General features: G+C 40.3%; 1 protein-coding gene across 1 annotated transcript; it reads right to left on the bottom strand.

Moving 5' to 3' along the window:
• Positions 1-2,525: 2,525 nt before the first annotated feature.
• Positions 2,526-6,369, bottom strand: drd1b (dopamine receptor D1b). The gene has a single exon (XM_007247010.4). The coding sequence runs from the start codon at positions 4,941-4,943 to the stop codon at positions 3,606-3,608; it is 1,338 nt and encodes a 445-aa protein (XP_007247072.2). The 5' UTR covers positions 4,944-6,369; the 3' UTR covers positions 2,526-3,605.
• Positions 6,370-21,010: the final 14,641 nt, after the last annotated feature.

The following is a 21,010-nucleotide window of genomic DNA, read 5'->3' as shown; positions in this document are numbered from 1 at the left end:
TCTACTCACATTTAAGGAATCTTAAAGATAAAAAAAGCACTTGTGTTCACATCTACATTTTGAAACATTGTACAATACATTTTTCATTTTTCTTCCATTTATGTTACATTTAGGTCTCGCGGTGCTTTGTCGAATAGCTGATGAAACGGGTAGCATTGAAAATGAACCATGAAACCAAAACCAAACCTCCTGGGGTGAGCGTACAATGAGCTCCGGAGTGTGGCAAGCACGTGACTGATAAAGCTTTTTAAAGAAAATGCTCTGCGCCAGTGACGGGGAATAGGAGCGAGCTGGTGAAGAAGAAAATAAATAAATAAATAAAAGAAAGAAAGAAAGAAAAAAAAAGCGGGAGAAAACAGCCATCCTCCCACTGAAACGCTTCTGCCAAAGCTACCACTTGTAAATCTCAATATGAGCAGAGAAGAAGGCATTCGCTCTGAAAAGGAATGGTTTCTGGTTTGTAAACACCTGCAAAATTACATGTTAAAGCTATCGTTCTTTGGCAAGAAAAGAAAGGACGAAAAAAAAACTGGCTGTCTCTAATTTATTCCCACCTAATTAAATGGATTTAGAAAAAAAGAAAAGAAAAAAAAACGTGGTCCTCAGAGTCTTGATTAGGATACCGCAGTACAAGCAGGAACGACAACACCTGGGACTGTTTCAAATGCCATGCCGGTTCATTTTAAATGCTAATCTTGACCATTTGAAAGAATTGGGCTTCTTATTTTTCTCATGATTAACTGAGTAAGGGCAGGGAATGTAATATTTCTCTCTCGTTTTAGTTTTTCTTGTTTTTTTTTTTCGTGCTCATGTTTTATGCGAATTTCCGTTGTGAAGGTCCTAAAAAGTGCCTCAAGAATAAGTAAAGTAAACCAAAAAAAAAAGAGAGTGGGTTACAGTGATCCATCATTTGCTTAAAACATTATATATGAGCTGTAAGATTGTGAAGAGGCTGGGGGTGAAAGGGTTATGGGAAGTAAACAAGGATCTTAATATCTCCATAACAGCTCGGGGTGAACCGGAGGGGGGAAGGGGGGAGGGTGGTAGGGGCGTAAACAAAAGCGCAAATAGAGCCTTTTGGAAAATTGCCTGTGGCAAATAATGTCCAGTTTTAGAAGCGAAAAAATATGTTGACTTCCGCAACCGGTCCCTTACGGCCCACGCTCCCCCTCCCGCCACCGCGTCACTGCGTGACACCCGGTGCGACCCTACATCATTGAAAAGCACACAAACAGTGATGCTTAGCAGTCTGTAGTCTGTAGTTTCCACTCGCTGCATGCATTGGGTGGGAGAGACGTAGAGATGGAAAGAGAGAGAGAGAGAGATAGTGAGAGCTGTGGGAGAGGGACAAAGAGAAAGAGAAAGAGAGAGAGAGCGATAGTAGCAGCAGGAAAGAGACAGACAGGGCCAAAATGGCAGAGGGAGGTGATGTCTGTGAGCTTTAAGGTTTTGGCACACTGCACAGAAGGCAAATTCTGACAGATGCCTGGGTCTCATAAAAATCTTGTATTGCTACTCAGAAAAAAATCACTCAGAGTGGAAAAGACTTGGCAAAAAGGGGCAACGGATGCCAAAAAATCTGCTCTGTCAAGTGGCATGGCAAGGCAAGCCGGCTTATTGCAATTTCTTATGGAAACATACAAGCCTGTGTGTTCAGCACATACAGTCCAGCATGTGTGTGACCTCTGCAAATCCATGTTCGCGGGCAGCTCTCGCTGCATTCATAGGGCCCGGAATTAACTTAGATCTAGGCCACTTGCATAACCAGGCACAAACACAGCTCGCCGAACGATTAGAAGCAATACGCCCTCAGCAGCCCCCTGTATCTCTGCACTGTCCCTGCTTATGTTTACTCATCTGGGCAGAGGTAAAGAAACCATTTGTTTGTTTGCGCGACGTCTCGCCCCTCCTGCTCCGGCATCCAATTTACTGGGACTAATTTACTGCCCTTAAAAGGTTGAATCAATGTATGACTCATTAGAAGTCAGTTGTGTTGCGTGAATGGGAGTTTAAAAAGTAGGCTCTCCGCCACCACAGCCACGCCGCCTGCGTACCACGGAAGAACCGAGGGTCCAAAACAAACAAGGGAAAAAAAAGAGGAGTGAATGGAAATAGGTTTGAACAGAGTGAATGAAAAAATGGATTTGCTCAATGGCTTAGGTCTGCTTCAGTGGAGATGCTAGTGGACTCGCCCATATCCGACTTTCCACTCGCACAAGCAGATGTAATCTGCAACATGAAGTTTTGGCGGGTTCTCGCAGAGGTCACAGCGAGTCAATTGCGTTCCGGATGGATGGGCCGACATGTTGCAGGGACGCACAGTGATTACATTTTTCAATTATGTATTGATGGCATTTGGCTCTAACCAAGGTCACTGTTCTCGCACAAGGTACTGTCAGAAGTCAATACCTGTGCAAATAGCAGCACTACGGACACAGTGTACATACAGCATGCGTCCGCATCAGGCAAGCAGGATAGCAAACGTGACCAAATGTCCATCCAATATCCCATATCCCATCCAACTGAGACGGTCTCCTCTGGGAGATGGCATTCGTCTGGTGTGGCAGGCCAATCAACATGGAGAGGGAGGGGGAGTGTGGAACAACTTGGAACTTGTTTTGTAACCTTTCCTTCAATTTGACAAGGTGAACAACAACAAAACGACAACATGAGGATCCTCTGAGGTCCTTAAAGCATCTCACAATCTTACAGGTGCCAATCAGATTACAGATTTCTAATGGAGGGCTTGCACTGGCACTAAAACTAAAAAAAAAAAAGATGAGAATGAGGATAAAAAAAAAACGCTACAAATGTTTGTTTCCCTAAACCAAAGTACCTGATAACATCAGCTGATAAATCCAATTCCAATTGCACAGAATCTTTGTGACCTCAGGCTCATGTCATAGCAATGCACATTAAGAAGGAGTAGCTGAGCGACGCCACTGCTCTCCATGAACAACAGGACATCTGAGCAGGCTTGCATCTGTCGAAATAACATTAGCACAACTAGCAGCATATGGAGCTGTCAACTGAGCCAACTCTGATAAACAGTGAAAAATAAAAACAACGCTATATACACATTTCTGTTGACAGTAATGCAAACCAATGTCTCTACTTGCGAGCGGTACATAATCTATGTACAGAACTCACCTACAAGTTTTTTTAACTACTATTCTAACACTCCAACATCCATTTTCCATCAGTTTGAACAGTAAGTTGAATAGTGTTTCTCTGCCAGGACTGAACTGGCACGCATATGTGAACACACTTGTGCACACAAATGCAACAGAAGTGTGCACATATGAATGCGTTGGGTTATTCAAGTTATTTAGCGTATACATGACTAACCTGTCAACTTCACCAACTCAATGCTGTATTTTGCAGATAGTTATCCAGATAAAGTGCCTTCTATTTGAACATTCTTTAAATCTTCACAATTTTTTTTATTATTAATCAAGATGTTGGTTTTAAGGTTTTCAGTGAAACTCAGTCTTCAGATTTTTCTTTTTTTTCAATCCCAAACTCCTTTTAAACCTGGAAAGTTTGTTTCTTTGTGTACTTCTCCCCCTTTTTGTCAGTCGCTTGTATGTCCCATACAACAAAGTTCAGCAAGGTATGGATTTATGCTGTCCATTCTGTGTGATGGGATTGATCTTTTCCAGGGAAATGTCAGCATCGCTGTCCATGTTGCCTGACATGGAGGGAGAGAGCTTCTCCAGGGTCTTAATCCCAGAGTCATCTTCCTTCTTTTGCGCTTCCTCATCCTGGCACAGAATGCTGTGTGGGATCACATAGTTGCTGTTGTTGCCCTCTTTGGGGATGTGGCCCTTGGGCTGATACTGTGAGGCAGGCTCCGAGGCTCCATTGTTGTTGATGCTCACAATCTCAATGGAGTTGCTGCCAGGGCAGAGCTGGTGGCAGCCAAGCAAGATGGAAAACGCCTTGCGGAAGTCGGCGTTGAAGGCATAGATGATGGGGTTTAGTGAGGAGTTGGCCCAGCCGAACCACACAAAGACATCAAAGGTGGTGGGGCTGATGCAAAGGAAGTCGGCGCTCTCTTTGGGCTCGCAGAAGGGCACCATGCAGTTAAGGATGAAGAAGGGCAGCCAGCAGCACACGAACACGCCCATGATGACCGAGAGAGTCTTGAGGACTTTGGTTTCACGCTTGAAGGACATCTTGAAAGAACTCTCGGAATCCATGCCGCCGCTGTTGCCCATGCTGCTGTGGCGGTTCTTGGCACTTTCGGCCGCTCGCTCCAGAGCAGAGATCCGACGGATCTGCTTCTGGGCGATGCGGTAGATGCGGGTATAGGTGACGAGCATGATGGCCACGGGAATGTAGAAGCTGATGAGGGAAGAGGAGATGGCGTACGTCCGGTTAAGGCTGGCGTCGCAGTTGTCAGGGACCTCGTCGTAGGTGCCGTTTAGCTCCGTGTAGCTTGTGCTCTGAGCCTTGTGCCAGTTCAGCTGCACAGGGATGAAGGAGATGAGCACAGACAGCGTCCACGCCAAACTGATCATGATGAACGCCACCTTTGGCGTCATTTTGCGCTCATAGCGAAACGGGCTGGAGATGGCCCAGTACCTGTCGACGCTGATGACGCACAGGTTCAAGATGGAGGCAGTGGAGCACATGATGTCGAAGGCCACCCAGACGTTGCAGAATTCGCCAAAAGGCCAGAAGCCCATGATCTCGGTGGCCGCCTTCCATGGCATCACCAAGATGGCCACCAGGAGGTCGGAAATGGCCAGCGAGATCACAAAGAAGTTAGTAACTTTGGAGCGCAGGTGGCGGAACTTGGTGACAGCAGCACAGACCAGTGTGTTTCCCAGCAGAGTGGTCAGGATAAGAAGCGAGAGGAAGCAGCCGGTCAGGACGCGCTTTGACGAGCCACGCGGCGATAAATTGCTGTCAAGGACTGTGGAGTAGTTCACATCCATGGCTTTTTCATTGAGTGGCAGCGGCAGTCACCCCATAATTCCAATACTCCAGAGAGTTAGGGATTACACAGGAATCGGAGCGGCAGCATGCGGCTGAAAGACTTGATGACCAGTGCGACCCATCGCCATGCTCACCGTAGCAGTCATTTTGCAAAAGACTCCACATCATTATTTGAACATTACCTCCTCCGAAGCAAGAAAAAAAGGGTATCCCATGTACAAATCTTTAAATCTCACTTCCACAATTAGCATGGTTCCACCATTAAAAATGTTCTAGAACTTAATAAAAGAAACTTGCAAATTTGAATCAGTTACTTGCCGTTGCTGATGTTGTTTTATCTTGGCTACAAAGAAATTATAGAGTTTTCTCCTTGCTGTTTTCATGTCAGTACCTTGTTCTCTTGCAGCTGCTGATGGATTTTACAGCATATTCTCCCCAACATGTTAAGCAAACCCAGGCAGGCGCGATCATTAGCCTTATATATGAGCTTATCGATACAGTCTATTGATTGTGTTGGTGCGCTGGTCTGATTCGTCCTCGTTAATGACCGTCCAAGCGTGTCTGCTTGATTTTGTCCAGTTGTGGTGGATGTTGTGGTTGTTCCGGCCAGGACGGGTACCCACCGGTTTAGGCATCTATAGGAGGACATCTATAGGACAAGAGTATACAAACTGATTCCCCTGTCTTCTTTTGGCATGAGTTGCCCTATAAATAAATAAATACATAATACATAATAATTAAATAAAAATATAAGAAAAATAATAATAAAAGATTAAAATATCACTCTGGTCCAGATTCTCGCGCGCAGTCAGAAGGGAACTGTTGCTATACTTCAGACATAGTGCGATCGATTCCGATGTGAAACGACCCGCGCAGACGCTCCGTTCTCACGTTTCACTTTGGGTTGCCAAAAAACGCATTTGCCTTGTCCTAAAGTGAGCATCCTCTCCAGGCTGGAACCTCATATGCGAAGCTCATCTATTCCAACAGATTATTCATTTTTCCCTTTGTTAGGTTTTTTTTATTAGCAATAAATTCCTCCGTAACTCGTCATCGTCCCGTTCGCATTACCCGAAACGCACCCAGGCTCCTCTTCGAGGGGCATCCGCCGCTTATCGCGTGTGCGTAATGAAGCGCATCATTGCGCATCACTGCGCGCAGCGTTCTTGAAAGGTTCTCTTCGTTTCCTCTCCGAAAACGGGCTCTTTACTGCAGACGCAAGGTCCTTCTCGGTGCTGACGCGAACCGAAACGCGTCCTCTAAACGCCGACTGAGTCAGACTGGCGACAGGCTGCAGTCCCGCGCTGCTCTCGCTGCTCTCGCTTTACTCGTTTCCCCCTCCTAAGTTTCCCTCGAGCGTGATTCAAGTTTAGAAGCAGCCTCGCGCCGCTGTCCTCCCAGACGGTGCTGACGCGTCAGTGTTGCTTTGGGTGAGGAGGATGATGATGGTGATGAAGATGGTGATGATGATGATGGTGATGATGATTATAGGCGTGTCTAGCCCATTTTTAGGGGTGCTCAAACACCCCTAATTTAAGTCCCAGCACCCCCAAAATTAAAATAAAAAAGTCGGGTTTCTGGTGTTGACAGATTTTTGATGTTGGACTATATTATAAGCTAAAAAATAAATATAGCAAAAAAAAAAAATAAAAATAAAAGTGTATGGCTAAAGAATATTTTTGAACAACTTCTAATAATATTGCAAAAGGGTATCATGCGTTTGTGCGCCCAACAGCTTTGAAAAAAAAATAGGCGACCCCCTTACTTTCTGAATCAGTATTTTATAAACTACAGACAACGTTTCTCCCAAATTCCGAATAAAAATATTGTCATTTAGAGCATTTATTCGCAGAATAAATTTTAGTGGCTGAAATAACAAAAAAGATGCAGAGCTTTCAGCTTTCAAATAATCCAAAGAAAGAATTCATTCAAGTTTTAAGAGTTCAGAAATCAATATTTGGTGGAATAACCCTGTTTTTTTTATCACAGTTTTCATGCACCTTGGCATGTTCTCCTCCACCAGTCTTACACACTGCTTTTGGATACTTTACGCCACTCCTTGTGCAAAAATTCAAGCAGTTCAGCTTGGTTTGATAGCTTGTGATCATCCATCTTCCTCTTGATTTTATACCAGAAGTTTTTAATTTGGTAAAATCAAAGAAACTCATCATCATTAAGTGGTCTCTTATTTTTTTTCCCAGAGCTGTATTAACTTTGTATCTGCTAAAAAGATAATAAAGAAAACAAAAGACAGGCAACTATCAGAAAAAAGACAAACCTGTGAGACAGCTGATTATCATAATTAGTGAGTCTGATCTTAATCTAAATTAAGATATAAATTAAACATTTTCAGACATTAAACTCTCAAAATCAATATTTTGTTTTGATTTAATTGATTTTACAAAGAGTACGACCAAAACCTTTTTTTATTAAAAATAATTTTAAAAAAGTCTACCTAAAGTTATGGTTGTGATCACAGAATTGTCCAAGATGATGATGATGATGGTGGTGGTCACCAAAGCGTAAAATTGAGTGGCAAAAAAATAAATCACGCAGCTGCTCACAGTAATTTCAGTTTATATATTTGAACCAGGCACCATCATATTATTCGTTCTATCCAAGCCTCTTCTTCTTTCACGTGATCATGGCTGTGCAGATATTATTCGGGGATAAACTATGGCTTAGCCGCTTTTGCTCTGTATTATTTCCATACGTGTAAATATGACGATCTTGCGCTTAATACCGCGCTGGGTGAAATATAAGAACTGTAATTATTGGAGCATAACGTGCCCCAAAAGCCACGTCGGACCGACTCGTATTTGCATATAAAATGGCTCAATGAGGCCATCTACTGGACTAGACCATATCCACTACAGGCCCATTAGATTAGATTCATGAATGAACCTTCTCTGGCTCCATGGAGAAAAAATAACATTGTCAGATGTTTCATACAAGACTACCATTCCCATTATCTGAAGCGAATCGCCCCCACACCGTACACTTTTTTCTCTTTTGTTGTTGTTTTTCGTTTTGTGAAGTAGCTGATGGTTCATGACTTCTAGCCTCCCAGCAGTGTGTATGTTAATGACAGAATACAAAAATATAAAAATAAATAAATAACATTTCTCCATGAGTGTGTATGTGCTAAGGTAATCCATGTAGACAAGCAAGTGCAAAAGTCCTGGCAGCTAGAACACCCACATCTCCTTTTCGGATGAGAATGTGTGGGCATACGCTTAGCACGAAAAAAGCCTTTGGGAATATAAAATGTGCCTGAAAAGAAAAAGATATAAGGGCAGTCGAATTGTATTGTATTGTATTGTAGCACATACTTAAGTTTGTTGCCCACTTTTTTTTCTTGAACAGCTCTGGAAAAAAATAAGAGACCACTTAAAAATTATGAGTTTCGTTAATTTTACCAAATTGAAAACCTCTGGAATAAAATCAAGAGGAAGATGGATGATCACAAGCCATCAGACCAAGCTGAAATGCTTGAATCTTTGCACCAGGAGTGGCATAAAGTTATCCAAAAGCAGTGTGTAAGACCGGTGGAGGAGAACATGTCAAGGTGGATAAAAAGTGTGATTAAAAACCAGGGTTATTCCACCAAATATTGATTTCTGAACTCTTAAAACGATGGGAAAAAAATTAATATGAACTTGTTTTCTTTGCATTATTTGAGGTCTGAAAATTCTGTATCTTTTTTACTATTTCAGACATTTCTCATTTTCTGCAAATAAATGCTCTAAATGACAATATTTTTATTCGGAATTTGGGAGAAATGTTGTCCGTAGTTTATAGAATAAAACCACAATGTTCATTTTACTCAAACATATACCTATAAATAGCAAAGTCAATTAAACTGATTCAGTAACTGAAGTGGTTTCTTAATTTTTTCCAGAGCTGTATGTATGGATGGATGGATGGATGTATCCATTTACGTGCTTATTTAATCATGAAAGTAAACAGCTTCACAACAATAATTCTCAAATTATGGATGGTTTCACTCTGGACCCCCTCTTGATCCCCTCCCCCTTTATTTCCCTCCCCTCTCATCGATATAATCAGGATGAGATTAAACATGACCAGGTCTGCTGGCATCCTGATTAAAAGGGTATTCCAGCATTTTCAGCTAGTATTATACAGCCGATTAACACAGATATTGCATTGAATTTCGGTTCTTAGAAAAATGGGCACACAGTGATCATGTTCATAATAGGAGCCAATAGGTCAGTAGGCCATGGTGCCTGTTATTTGGCTTGTATTAGAAATATATTTTCTGTTCTTTTGATAATGAATGTTCTACACAATTTCTCACTTTTCACAATGTTTTATATAACAATGTAGTTGGCCTCTATACAGTATAACATTTCACACATAACTACTGCCTTTGTTTTCATGGTAACCATTTAATTAGAGCAGTCTATTTTTTAACGCCCTTTTGTATGAGAAAATACCACAACATACAGTATTTTCTATTAGAATAAGCATATGTTTTTTTGCATAAAATGTGGCATACTGTTAAAGTGACAGAAAAGTATTTCTAAAATATTATATATTGTATATAGTGTGGCAGTCACCTTTTAGAGTGGAGGAATATGTTGGTTTCTATATTTGGTTACTACATGTTAGATTTATTTAAATATAATGTCATGTTTAAATAATCTATTATCACTACTGGATCAATATAAAATAGACAAGGCAACATATTTGATTGGAACAATATGTGTGATATACAAAGATACATAATACAAATTAAAGAAAATATTATTTCATGCTCTAAAAACGTGTAGACAAACTTATATGTGTTAATTAAAAACTTTTATTTTCTTTACAAAACCAGCACTAAACAAACGTGTTTACTGAGTTTTATATGTTAACTACTTTTCCTTTGAACCTGCATGTCCATGTGGATGTAATTTCAACCCATTTGCTTGTTGCTTGGTAACATGGACAATTCTAGCCAGACAAGGATGGTCACGATCATTCTCTCCCACTGCACTGTCCACTACACTGTCCACTGCACTGTCCACTGCACTGTCTACTGCACTGTATTCACAGTACAGTGTTACACTGTGGATTGAGGAATGTAAAATGCCTGCACAACTTCAGAAATGGAATGTCTCATCCATTGTACCCACTATCACGCCAAGTTATTTATGTTGCCTTGCCATGAGCACTTTGTCCAGTCTTCAGTCTCGCTGACAAGATAACACAATACAACTTATACATGTGTGGACATTTCCAAGCTGTCCCCTAAGGATAACACTTCTATCCTATAACTTAATTTCAATGCATTACTCGAAGGTTAGTACTCTTTAACATGTTTTACTACACCAAATTTTACATTTTACACCAGAGTTCTCCTTTAAGGACTGCTGCTTCAAGCACAAGCATTAAGTCCATATCATTTGGAAGTTTGAGATCAAATCAATGAATGAATCATCATCAGCATGAAATAGAAATGTGATAATATGATATCTCCTGGCTGACTGGCTGAACAAACATCCTAACCTGCTTCAGGGGACTCTTCAGCACCACCTGCTCCGTCTGACATGCTGCAGCACCTTGGAGAGCGTCTCCGCCAGAAGATCCATAGCTACATTTCGGCAGGTGAAACAGAGAAGAATATAATGTTATATTTGGCTCGAGGGTCCCTTAGCAGCCCAGCCATCTTACTGTTTGTATTCAGGACAAGGCATTGACATCCATTGGAGGGGATTTTCAAGCTTATTGATTTGCTGACATAGTTGGTGAGTAACCGCCATGGTCTTGGCTTCTGGCCCGAACCCAAGGTGAGCTGTAATTTGTTCCCCTGATTGCCACTTCACTGCAAGCTACATACACACACATGCTCAGAACAGAACCGCCATTGTAAAGGATTAGGGTAAAGAACTGCTTCATTTCCTCCATTGTATTAGAAGCTTTCATTCAGTACAGCGAAGAGAATAACTTGTGAATGCCAGCAAAACAGAAAGCAGCCGTGAAGCCTCTATTACGACCTCAAAATGAAAAGAGAAAGCTTCTTTTTCTCCACCTCACTCAGTCTAGCACTCGGCTTATCCAGCTTATTCAAGGAACACAGGCAGACTGGACGGACCTAATGGCTCATTTTCTCAATTCACCACTCATATTGCAAACTCATATTGCCGTTGATGAGCCGCCTCCCCGGAACACAGGTGTGAGACAGCTGGACAGGTGTTACTGTCTGTTCAGAGACATGGATATACAAATTTACAATATCAAATCCTGACCTGACCTGTCTGGTGACCTTCTCTAGACACAGTCTGGGATTTACTGCAGGAACATGACTTTTGACCCATTCGCTTGTTTGTTCACATCAATACCGTATTTAAGCAATAAAATGCTGTTCTAAATTGGTCTAAATTATTGTCATTTAGAGCATTTATTTGCATAAAATGATTAAAAATGGCTAAAGTAACATAACAGATGCCGAGCTTTCAGACCTCAAATAATGCAAAGAAAACAATTTCATGTTCAAAAAGTTTAAGAGCTCAGAAATCGATATTTGGTGGAATAACCCTGGTTTTTAATCACAGTTTTCATGCATCTTGATATGTTCTCCTCCACAAGTCTTACACAATGCTTTTAGATAAATTTATTCCACCCCTGGTGCAAAAATTCAAGCAGTTCAGCTTGGTTTGATGGCTTGTCATCATCCATCTTCCTCCTTATTATATTCCAGAGGTTTTCAATTTGCTGAAATCAAGGAAAAACATCATCATTATGTGGTCTCTTATTTTTTCCAGAGCTGTAAAGGGCTTTTCTAGAAACCCAAGGATGCTTTACAATCACGTTTTTTTACACACAACTATTTATACTCAGCACTCATCCACACACCGCTGAGAAGCGGCAGACAATAGAACACAGCATACTCTCACCCGGAAACAACGTCCACTTTCCACTGCTCCCACTCTGTGAAGACTGTAACTACATAACACATTACTGTACTTGTACTTTCAGTACTTGAGTAGTACTGTAATTTTAGAATAAACTACTTGCAGCAATACTTAAGTACAAACAATGTTGAATACTTAAAGAACACTTTAACTTCTCGTACTTTTGCTCTGAAAGTCTGGGTCCTTAGTGCTTAATACATTTCTATCATATTGACAATTCTAGCCAGACACAGCCGATCACGATCATTGCCCCCACTCTGCTGTCCACTTTGGGTGGTAACTCCATCTATGATTTATTCTTGGTACACACGGGTGACTTGTGACAATCAATGCTCAGATATCTTTGGAAATTAAATGTCCCATCTATCTGGCACAGACAATCAAGCATCAAATGAACTCACGCCGTAATTAAGGTCGGTGAGCACTCTGGTTGCTCAATAAAACTGGTCTGGTTTTAGACCACAATAATTGATTGTCCCGACAGACAGTTCTGGTGGAAAAAGGAGAGTTGAGGTGCACATTGAATTCTGTCGTGATTTGGGCAGCCGTGGTTTTAGGTTTTTTGGATACAATCTGGCTTAGCACCCGAACATTCCTTTCGGACAGCTTACTCTTGCGTCCACAGATAATCCTGTTGGATGTGGTTGGTCCTTCTTGGTGGTATGCTGACATTACCCTGGATACCGTGGCTCTTGATACATCACAAAGACTTGCTGTCTTGGTCACAGATGCACCAGCAAGACGTGCACCAACAATTTGTTCTCTTTTGAACTCTGGTATGTCACCCATAATGTTGTGTGCATTGCAATATTTTAAGCAAAACTGCTCTCTTACCCTGCTAATTGAACCTTCACACTCTGCTCTTACTGGTGCAATGTGTAATTAATGAAGATTGTCCACCAGGCTGCTCCAATTTAGCCATGAAACATCCTACAATAAAATGACAGGTGTTTCAGTTTCATTGTCCAACCCCTGTATGTTTGCGTCAGATGATAAAAGTATAGGAAAAAGAAAGACAGAGAGTGAAAAGGGGGAGAGGCAAAATAAGAAAGCCTGAGAAACAAAGACAATGATACATGCCTTTACAAAAAGAAGATGCCCCACCGACAGAGACAGAAGCCCACTTTCTTTAGTCATGCCCCCAAACAGGCAAAAGTATGTCTCGCTGCAGCCTATAGGAAGGTGGGCTTGTACATCCAACTCCGCCCTCTCCTGTGCTCTGTTCATTCAAGGCACTGTATGGCGATTAAAATATACATATAACATCTATATTATTCTATAGTTAAAAAAATATATTTGAAATTACTATCATTGTTTTTTTTCTGTGTTGGCTGGATAAGTATATAGTATATTTGGTGTAATAATACAGCTACTGACTGTAAAGCAGTAATAAAATCATGTGCTTTTAATTATAGATTGCATTGCAAAAAAACAACTTCTTACTTTTAAAATATATTAATCCTTCTAAGTCTAGAGACTGACCACGTTAAGTACATCTTTATGTTGAAGCACATACACTGCCTCACAGTTTATTAATGTGGGCAGTTTCCTGCTGTGAGATGCATTCCCTATTCCCTATGATGAATTGTGGAGTTTATAGTGCCTCAAAATTACCTTCTAATCACACCTCAACTCGGACACTCATAGAAAAATGGCCGACAGACTCATTAGGCAAGGCAAGGCAAGTTAATTTATGTAGCACCTTTCATACACAACGGTCATTCAAAGTGCTTGACAAATAAAAAAATACAAGGAGAAGTCAAATTACAAAAACATGTAAAAGAATAGCAGTAAAAATGGAAATAAAAACTAAAACAGAATAAAACATGACTGATTCAAACATGATTAAAACAAAGAGAAGAAAACTTAAAAACATGTAAAAGAACAACAAAGAATTGGAAATAAAAATACAATAAGAATTAGAATTAGAACCAAAAACATATACATTTAGATCATAGCCAAAGCCTTGACAGCACACTGAAAAAAAATAATGAGTAAAATGTACTTAACACTTTTTTCGCAACTTTCTGCATTTGCTTTTTTTAAGTAAATTTAATTTACTTCAACTCGGTTTCAAGACTTAAATGTAAATAAGTTAACTGAACTTTAGTCAATCCTTTCTTTTAGTAAACTTTACTTAATTTATTTTTGCTGAATCAATACTTTCTTTTAGTAACCTTTACTTTTAGTTTCTGCGTACAATATTACCTAATTACAATTAATAATTTATACAATATTACTCAAATAGTTTATGATACATCTATTACATGCCATCCATGTGCTGAGACAGTGTAATATGTGTGTATTACATGCCATCCATGTGTTGAAGTTACTTAAATTTAATTAAATTAAATTAAATTAAATTTACTTGAAAAAAAGTTGAGATTTTGTTTTCAAGTAAATTTTACTCATCATTTTTTTCAGTGTAACGGGCCTGGGTTTGTGGCATAACTGGGGGCCAGGCTGGATGTGGGGCAGAGTTGAATTTCCAATTCTGACTTCCTATAGGCTCCAGCGAGAGGGTTCTCCAAACAGAGCCACTCAATGCTCAATCAGACCAATCAGGCCCAGCCCTGGAAGTGCACCGGCACACTAGTGCCTGAAGGGGGCCCGAAGGGTCAACACAACAGTGTCATGAATGCTCAAAGGACACGTCATTTAGTGTATTGTGACCGGCAGTGTCTGGACACAATTGTGTGTGTGAACAGACAACATTTAATTCAGCTGATTGGCGTAGCGTTCTTTAGCTTCCATTAGACATGTCAACGCCATTGGACATTTGGTTACTAATTCCTGTATCATGACAGAAGCACGTCTAATCTATATTAGCACACAATAAAATGACATTTTCTAGAATAAAAGCATGCTTTTTATTTCTTACACTATTTTTTACTTGAAAGTATTTTTTACACATGTCAAAAGCCACAGGATTCTCTTTTTTTTTTCATTTTTCTCCTGCCAATCAGTCAAGCTTTAATGAGCTCTTCACGAGTGATAAACTGAAACTGTCCCAGCTTTGCTAATTCATCACTTGTGCAAGGACTGGTGCTACACATTTGTCAGCGCACCACCCTTGTAGCCTCCACTGCTGTGGAATATGAGGAGCAGGAGAGAAGGATGCATGTTGACAGACATAGATTGAGTGAGGGGTTGCTATTCATGCGTATCAATGTGATGGTTATAACACATATATCACATTATGTATAAATGTACTTATCCTCCTAAACTTACATTTTTGCAAATATGTAAAGGTGAAATCCAGTGTGAAATTGACTTTTGGTGTAGTAAAACATGATAAAGAGTACTAATCTTTGTTGAGTAGCCCACATCCGTTCTTCCGCAGCTTTCTGATGAAAGGCTAATGAAAGGCTTATTTATTTTTTTTGAATAATGCATGTGCCATGCATGTAAGCAAGGAAGAACCTAATGGTTGCCCCAAAATATGGACTTTCCATTTTGACCTACACTGCTTTTTTGTTGCAAAGTATTCCTTCAGAGAAAAGTTTGAAACCAATTTGAACAGTCTGAACCTTAGGTGAGGTCACATTGTTGGGCTCCGGAAAGCGAATGATATTATTAATGTCTTGCATGCCATATCGATCATGCAGATATTACCATAAAAAAAGAATTTGGAAAGAGAAAGGCAAGCACCAGAAAAACAAACCACTGAGAGGTATGGGGGGACCCAACAGCCACGATTGCGGACATTCAATGAGCAGTAGTTGTTATTATTGTGTCAGACAGATGAACAATGCAGGACTGCATGCACACAGATCAATACGAGCACAGTCCTTAACACCTTCAGCATTGTTCTGAGACACTGTGCTTTGTGCCAAGATAAACTTGTTTTTAAAGTTTTTTGTCCAGTGTCATACACAGCATTTTCAAACAGGGACAGGTTTGGTGATGCTGACGGCATAGAATCTGTATCTTCAAGGCAACATCTTCAGACAGCAGCTTTATGCGGATGAGCATTGTCCTGTTGGACTAGCACACCAGAGCGTGAGTTTAGAAAATGTAGGGCCACTGGTTACAGGACCTTATTAACGTAATAGCATTTTCAATGAGGGACAGGTTTGACAATGTGTATGGCATAGCATCTGTGGATGACAGTCATCTCAGCATGCCCCTTCCGAACAGTGGCTTGTGGCTTTAGAGTGACCCAATATCCATCCTTGCGGACATTCAGTGAGCAGCAGTAGTCATCCTGTTGTACCTGCCAGCACCATTGGCAGACGGCTGCCCAAATTCAGGACTGCATGTCCACAGATCAATACGACGACTGCAGATTGCACACTCTGTTGCGCTATTCCAACAGGACAACGCTCATCCACATTCTGTTGCTGCCTGAAGAGTTTGCCTTGAAAACACAGATGCTCTACCATCCACATTGCCAAACCTGTCCCCGATCAAAAATGCTGGTAACCTTTATCTTCCTTCCGAATAACATTGCAACCCAACAGTATCTCTCATGCCTAATATTGAGTTTGTTTGTGTGTAGAATGAATCTCACAATCAAGATCATCAATCTGGGCATTAAAACTGGCCCTTCCTTTACATGCCAGCATCTGAAAGTGTTGAAAATGTCCTACAACAAAGCATGCTGGGATGATCTGAGGGCTCACAAATCATCCCAGCATGCCTCTTTAGTGACCCAACATCCATCATTACAGACATCCAGTCAGCAGCAGTAGTCATCCTGTTGTGCCTGCCAGCACCATTGGCAGACGGCTGCCCAAATTCAGAAAAGCATGCCCAGAGATCAATACAATAACTGCAGATTGCACACTCTGGTGTGCTATTGCAACAGGACAATGTTCATCCACTTTCTGTTGCTGCCTAAAGAGTTTGCTTTGAAAGCACAGATGCTGTGCCATTCACATCACCAAACCTGTGCACGATTGAAAACGTTGTCTGTGGGATGCTACTGGACGTGCCGAAAAATCTTATTACCATTTATTTTTTCTGGTAACTTTTATTTTCCTTCCAAATAGCATAGCAATCCGACAGAACCTCATGCCAAAATTTACTTTGTTTTTGTGTTGAATGAATCTCAAAATCAAGATCATCAATCTGGGCATTGAAACTGGCCCTTCCTTGATGTGCCAGCCTTTGAAAGTGTTTGAAAATGTCTTACACCAAAGCGTGCTGTGATGATCTGAGGGCTCACAAATCATCCCAGCATGCCTCTTGTTGAAAGAAATTGTCAGCATGAATCAACTGCTGAGGGGAGTCTAGATCTCATTTATTTGGCTCTTGCTAAAACCTCCCCTCTGATGATGTGGAGTATGGTTTTGGGTTGTTCGGGGAGGATTTTGCACAAATAAAAAGCCCCAAATTTGTGTTGCCCCCCATCAGTAGAAGCAACACAGAGCTTATGGGTTGAGATGTGCCGCACCACAAATCCTCTTTATCATCATCAGCATGAATCAGACTCGGGGCAGGGTTGTGTATCAGACAGGCGGGGAAGGGGTTAGCGTCGGCTGCTAATCCAGCTATTGAAAGCTGCCAGAGGATAAGGAGTCAAAAAGCGTCCTCAGCTCTCGCTAGCGCTAAATGGTGGGGTTAGTGTGAAAGGACTGGGTGATAATCAAAGGCTCTTTGATGTTCTTTTGAGGTGGGTATGACTGTGGATTTCTCAATGCTGCTAACATTCTGGAAGCTAAAGTCTCAGCTATGAGATTTGAGACACAAAGAGCACCTTAAGCAATTAAGAAAAAGGGGAAGTTGAAACTTTCTCTTATACTCTATAGTCTTCTGGGTGTGTTAATTCTGGTTATAGTTTAGAAAAGAATTATTTTTTATCAATTTTTCCCCAATTTACAAGGCCAATTACCCAACCCACTTATTAAAACTCCCCCTATCACTAGTAATGCCCCAACACCAGGAGGGGGAAGACTAGCACATGCCTCCTCTGATACATGTTAGTCAGCCACCGAGTTGCAGAGTAGCCTTCTGATACATCAGCTCACAGATGCCTTGTGCTGAGCGACATCACCCTTTGGACTGATGAGGGGAACGAAAGCTATCTACCCACCCAGATAGAGAGAGTAAGACCAATTGTGCTTTCTCTGGGATCTGGTAGCTGATGGCAAGCTACATGAACAGTATTCGAACCAGTGATCTCCCAGTCATAGTGGGAGAGCTTAGCCCGCTGGACCACTCAGAGCCCTGAAAAGAAGGATTTTTATAATTCTAGTATAAAAAGAAATGTTCCTAAATCAGGGATGCCAAATTTTGCCAATTCACACTTTTGCATCCCTGATATTAGCCTAATATAGCTTATAGGAAATCCTTAATAATATTGGAGCACACACAGTAGCCCCCAGCAAGCTTGGTTGCTTTCTTTTTTGTTGGGGTTATGTGGGAGAGGGCTTTACTTATGTTGTTGGGGTGGAGGATTATGGGTGTTTATGTGTTTGTTTAGATAAACAAAATTAGAAGATGGGGTTTATTATGTTTATTGTTTATTCTCTCGTTTTAAGAGAGAACCCCTGCTTGTAGCTGGTTATGCTCTCTCTTTGTTTAAAAAAATGCTAATGCTAATGGGACGAAGTTCATGGTCAAGTTCATCATCAGATGAATTGATTTTTCTAATAGAGAAGTCTTCTAAATCGGCCAAACTTCACTGGAACGCAATTGGAGGATTAATCAGTAAAATCTGGATTAATGATATGGAGGGGCACTCTTTAACATCTTTAACACAAATATGCAATTGCTGGTCCAGAATGTTTAATTAGTATAATAAAAAAACAACAGCTGTAGTGAAATTCATCCAGGAACTGTTTTGGAGGGAAACGAAAGGTCATTAAAAATGTGTGAAAAATAGCAGGTGTGGTGTGAGAATAGAGCTAAGTGGGTAAGTCTCATGGCCAAAGTGTGAGACTTGCCAGACCTACCTTAGATGTGCAAAATTATTGTACAAAATAAATGCTTATAAAACAAAAATGTTGTACTTAGGATCAAATAATTAAAATTAAAAACTAAAATTTGACAATGTATATAGTATTTTTACTTATAGAAATACTAGTATGGATGACTAAGATTTATGCATAGTATGTTTTAAAAAGGTTTTTAACATATTATACTTCTTTTTACACAAGCTAGAATAGAATTATGGACTATACATAACATGTTTATGAAGTTCGTTACAATAAATCACTCCTTAATAGCTCTATTCTTGCCCGTTTCAGTCCCTTTCAGAATGGGCCTTTTAAGGGCTCTGTCACTTTAATGCAAATAAGCTGTTGCTGTCCATGCTTTATGTACAGGGGTTGGACAATGAAACTGAAACACCTGTCATTTTAGTGTAGGAGGTTTCATGGCTAAATTGGAGCAGCCTGGTGGCCAATCTTCATTAATTGCACATTGCACCAGTTAGAGCAGAGTGTGAAGGTTCAATTAGCAGAGTAAGAGCACAGTTTTGCTCAAAATATTGCAACGCACACAACATTATGGGTGACATACCAGAGTTCAAAAGAGGACAAATTGTTGGTGCACGTCTTGCTGCGCATCTGTGACCAAGACAGCAAGTCTTTGTGATGTATCAAGAGCAACGGTATGCAGGTTAATGTCAGCATACCACCAAGGAGGACCAACCACATCTAACAGTGGAGGAAGCTGTCTGAAAGGGATGTCCGGGTGCTAACCCGGATTGTATCCAAAAAACATAAAACCATGGCTGCCCAAATCACGGCAGAATTGAATGTGCACCTCAACTCTCCTGTTTCCCCCAGAACTGTTTGTCGGGACAATAAATTATTGTGGTCTAAAACCAGGTGTTTCAATTTCATTGTCCAACCCCAGTATATGCTATGCTTAACATGCTTAACTTCCATAGAAACACAAAACTGTTAAAGAAATTATTTGAAAGTGCTTACATCTCCCTGCTTGCATCTGCTGACTTGCCGCGGACAGAAGGTACAGATCCCTTCATCAGACAAAGTCCGCTGGCTAATCCTGATGTGTACTCTCTGAGGATCTCAACCAGCAGGCTAATAGAAGAATGTGATTCCTGACACCAAACTCTTGTAAATTGATTCACATAAAAAAGATGGATGGATAATTATCTAAGCACTTGGAGTGTTTATAGGGCTGTCAAGACCCAAGTGGAAACACAAAAGTGAGTTTTGCATAATATAATCCCCTTTAAATTAGTGGTGGCAGTCCAGATACTGAAGTAAGCTATATCTGTTTCCTCCCCCTCTCTCCCAACCCACCTGAAACAATTAACGATCTAGGGTGAGTTTCCCAGAGAGCAATCAATCTTAATGACAGGCGTGAAGAAATACGAAATCAATTCAGTGACAGTTTCCCAAAGAGCTTCGTAAATCTAAGCTAAAGCTTTAGGACACTTTCTCATTTATTATTTATTTCAGAATTAAAGCATTAAAAAAGAGTAAAAAATTGTCCTGTTGGAGCGTCCAATTGTTTTCAAAAGATTACACTGTTTAGCTGATGGTAAGAGATAATGCATTATGAATTCTGGGGGAATTCTGGAATACTTTACGGTCAAAAGATATTCATTCTTTGTTTCTTCTAAAATCTAGGGTATTACAAGAGTTTGTTCTGCTTTGTTGGAATAACTGTCTCTAGTATCTAGCGAAGTCTTTCTACTGGAGTTTGAAGCATTGCTGTGAGGATTGAGTAAACACATAGTAAAAACATAGTAAAACATGGTAAAAGATTTAAAAATGTGGTAAAAACATGGTTACAGAGTAAATCATGGTAAAAGATAAAAAAAACATGGTAAAAGATTAAAAACATGGTGAAACATTATAAAAGAGTTAAAAACACATTAAAAACATGATAAAACAGTTAAAACATGGTAAAAACATGGTAAAACAGTAGAAACATGGTAAAAGAGTAAAAACATGGTAAAAACATGATATAACAGTAAAACATGGTAAAACAGTAAAAACATGGTAAAAACATGGTAAAACAGTAAAAACATGGTAAAAGAGTAAAAACATGGTAAAAACATGATATAACAGTAAAACATGGTAAAACAGTAAAAACATGGTAAAAACATGGTAAAACAGTAAAAACATGGTAAAAGAGTAAAAACATGGTAAAAACATGACAGAACAGTAAAACATGGTAAAACAGTTAAAACATGGTAAAAACATGATAGAACAGTAAAACAT

Source organism: Astyanax mexicanus, chromosome 17, assembly GCF_023375975.1.
Source record: "Astyanax mexicanus isolate ESR-SI-001 chromosome 17, AstMex3_surface, whole genome shotgun sequence".
NCBI lineage: Eukaryota > Metazoa > Chordata > Actinopteri > Characiformes > Acestrorhamphidae > Astyanax > Astyanax mexicanus.
Note: the sequence above shows the minus strand (reverse complement) of the source record. Positions and strands in the feature narration are given on the sequence as shown.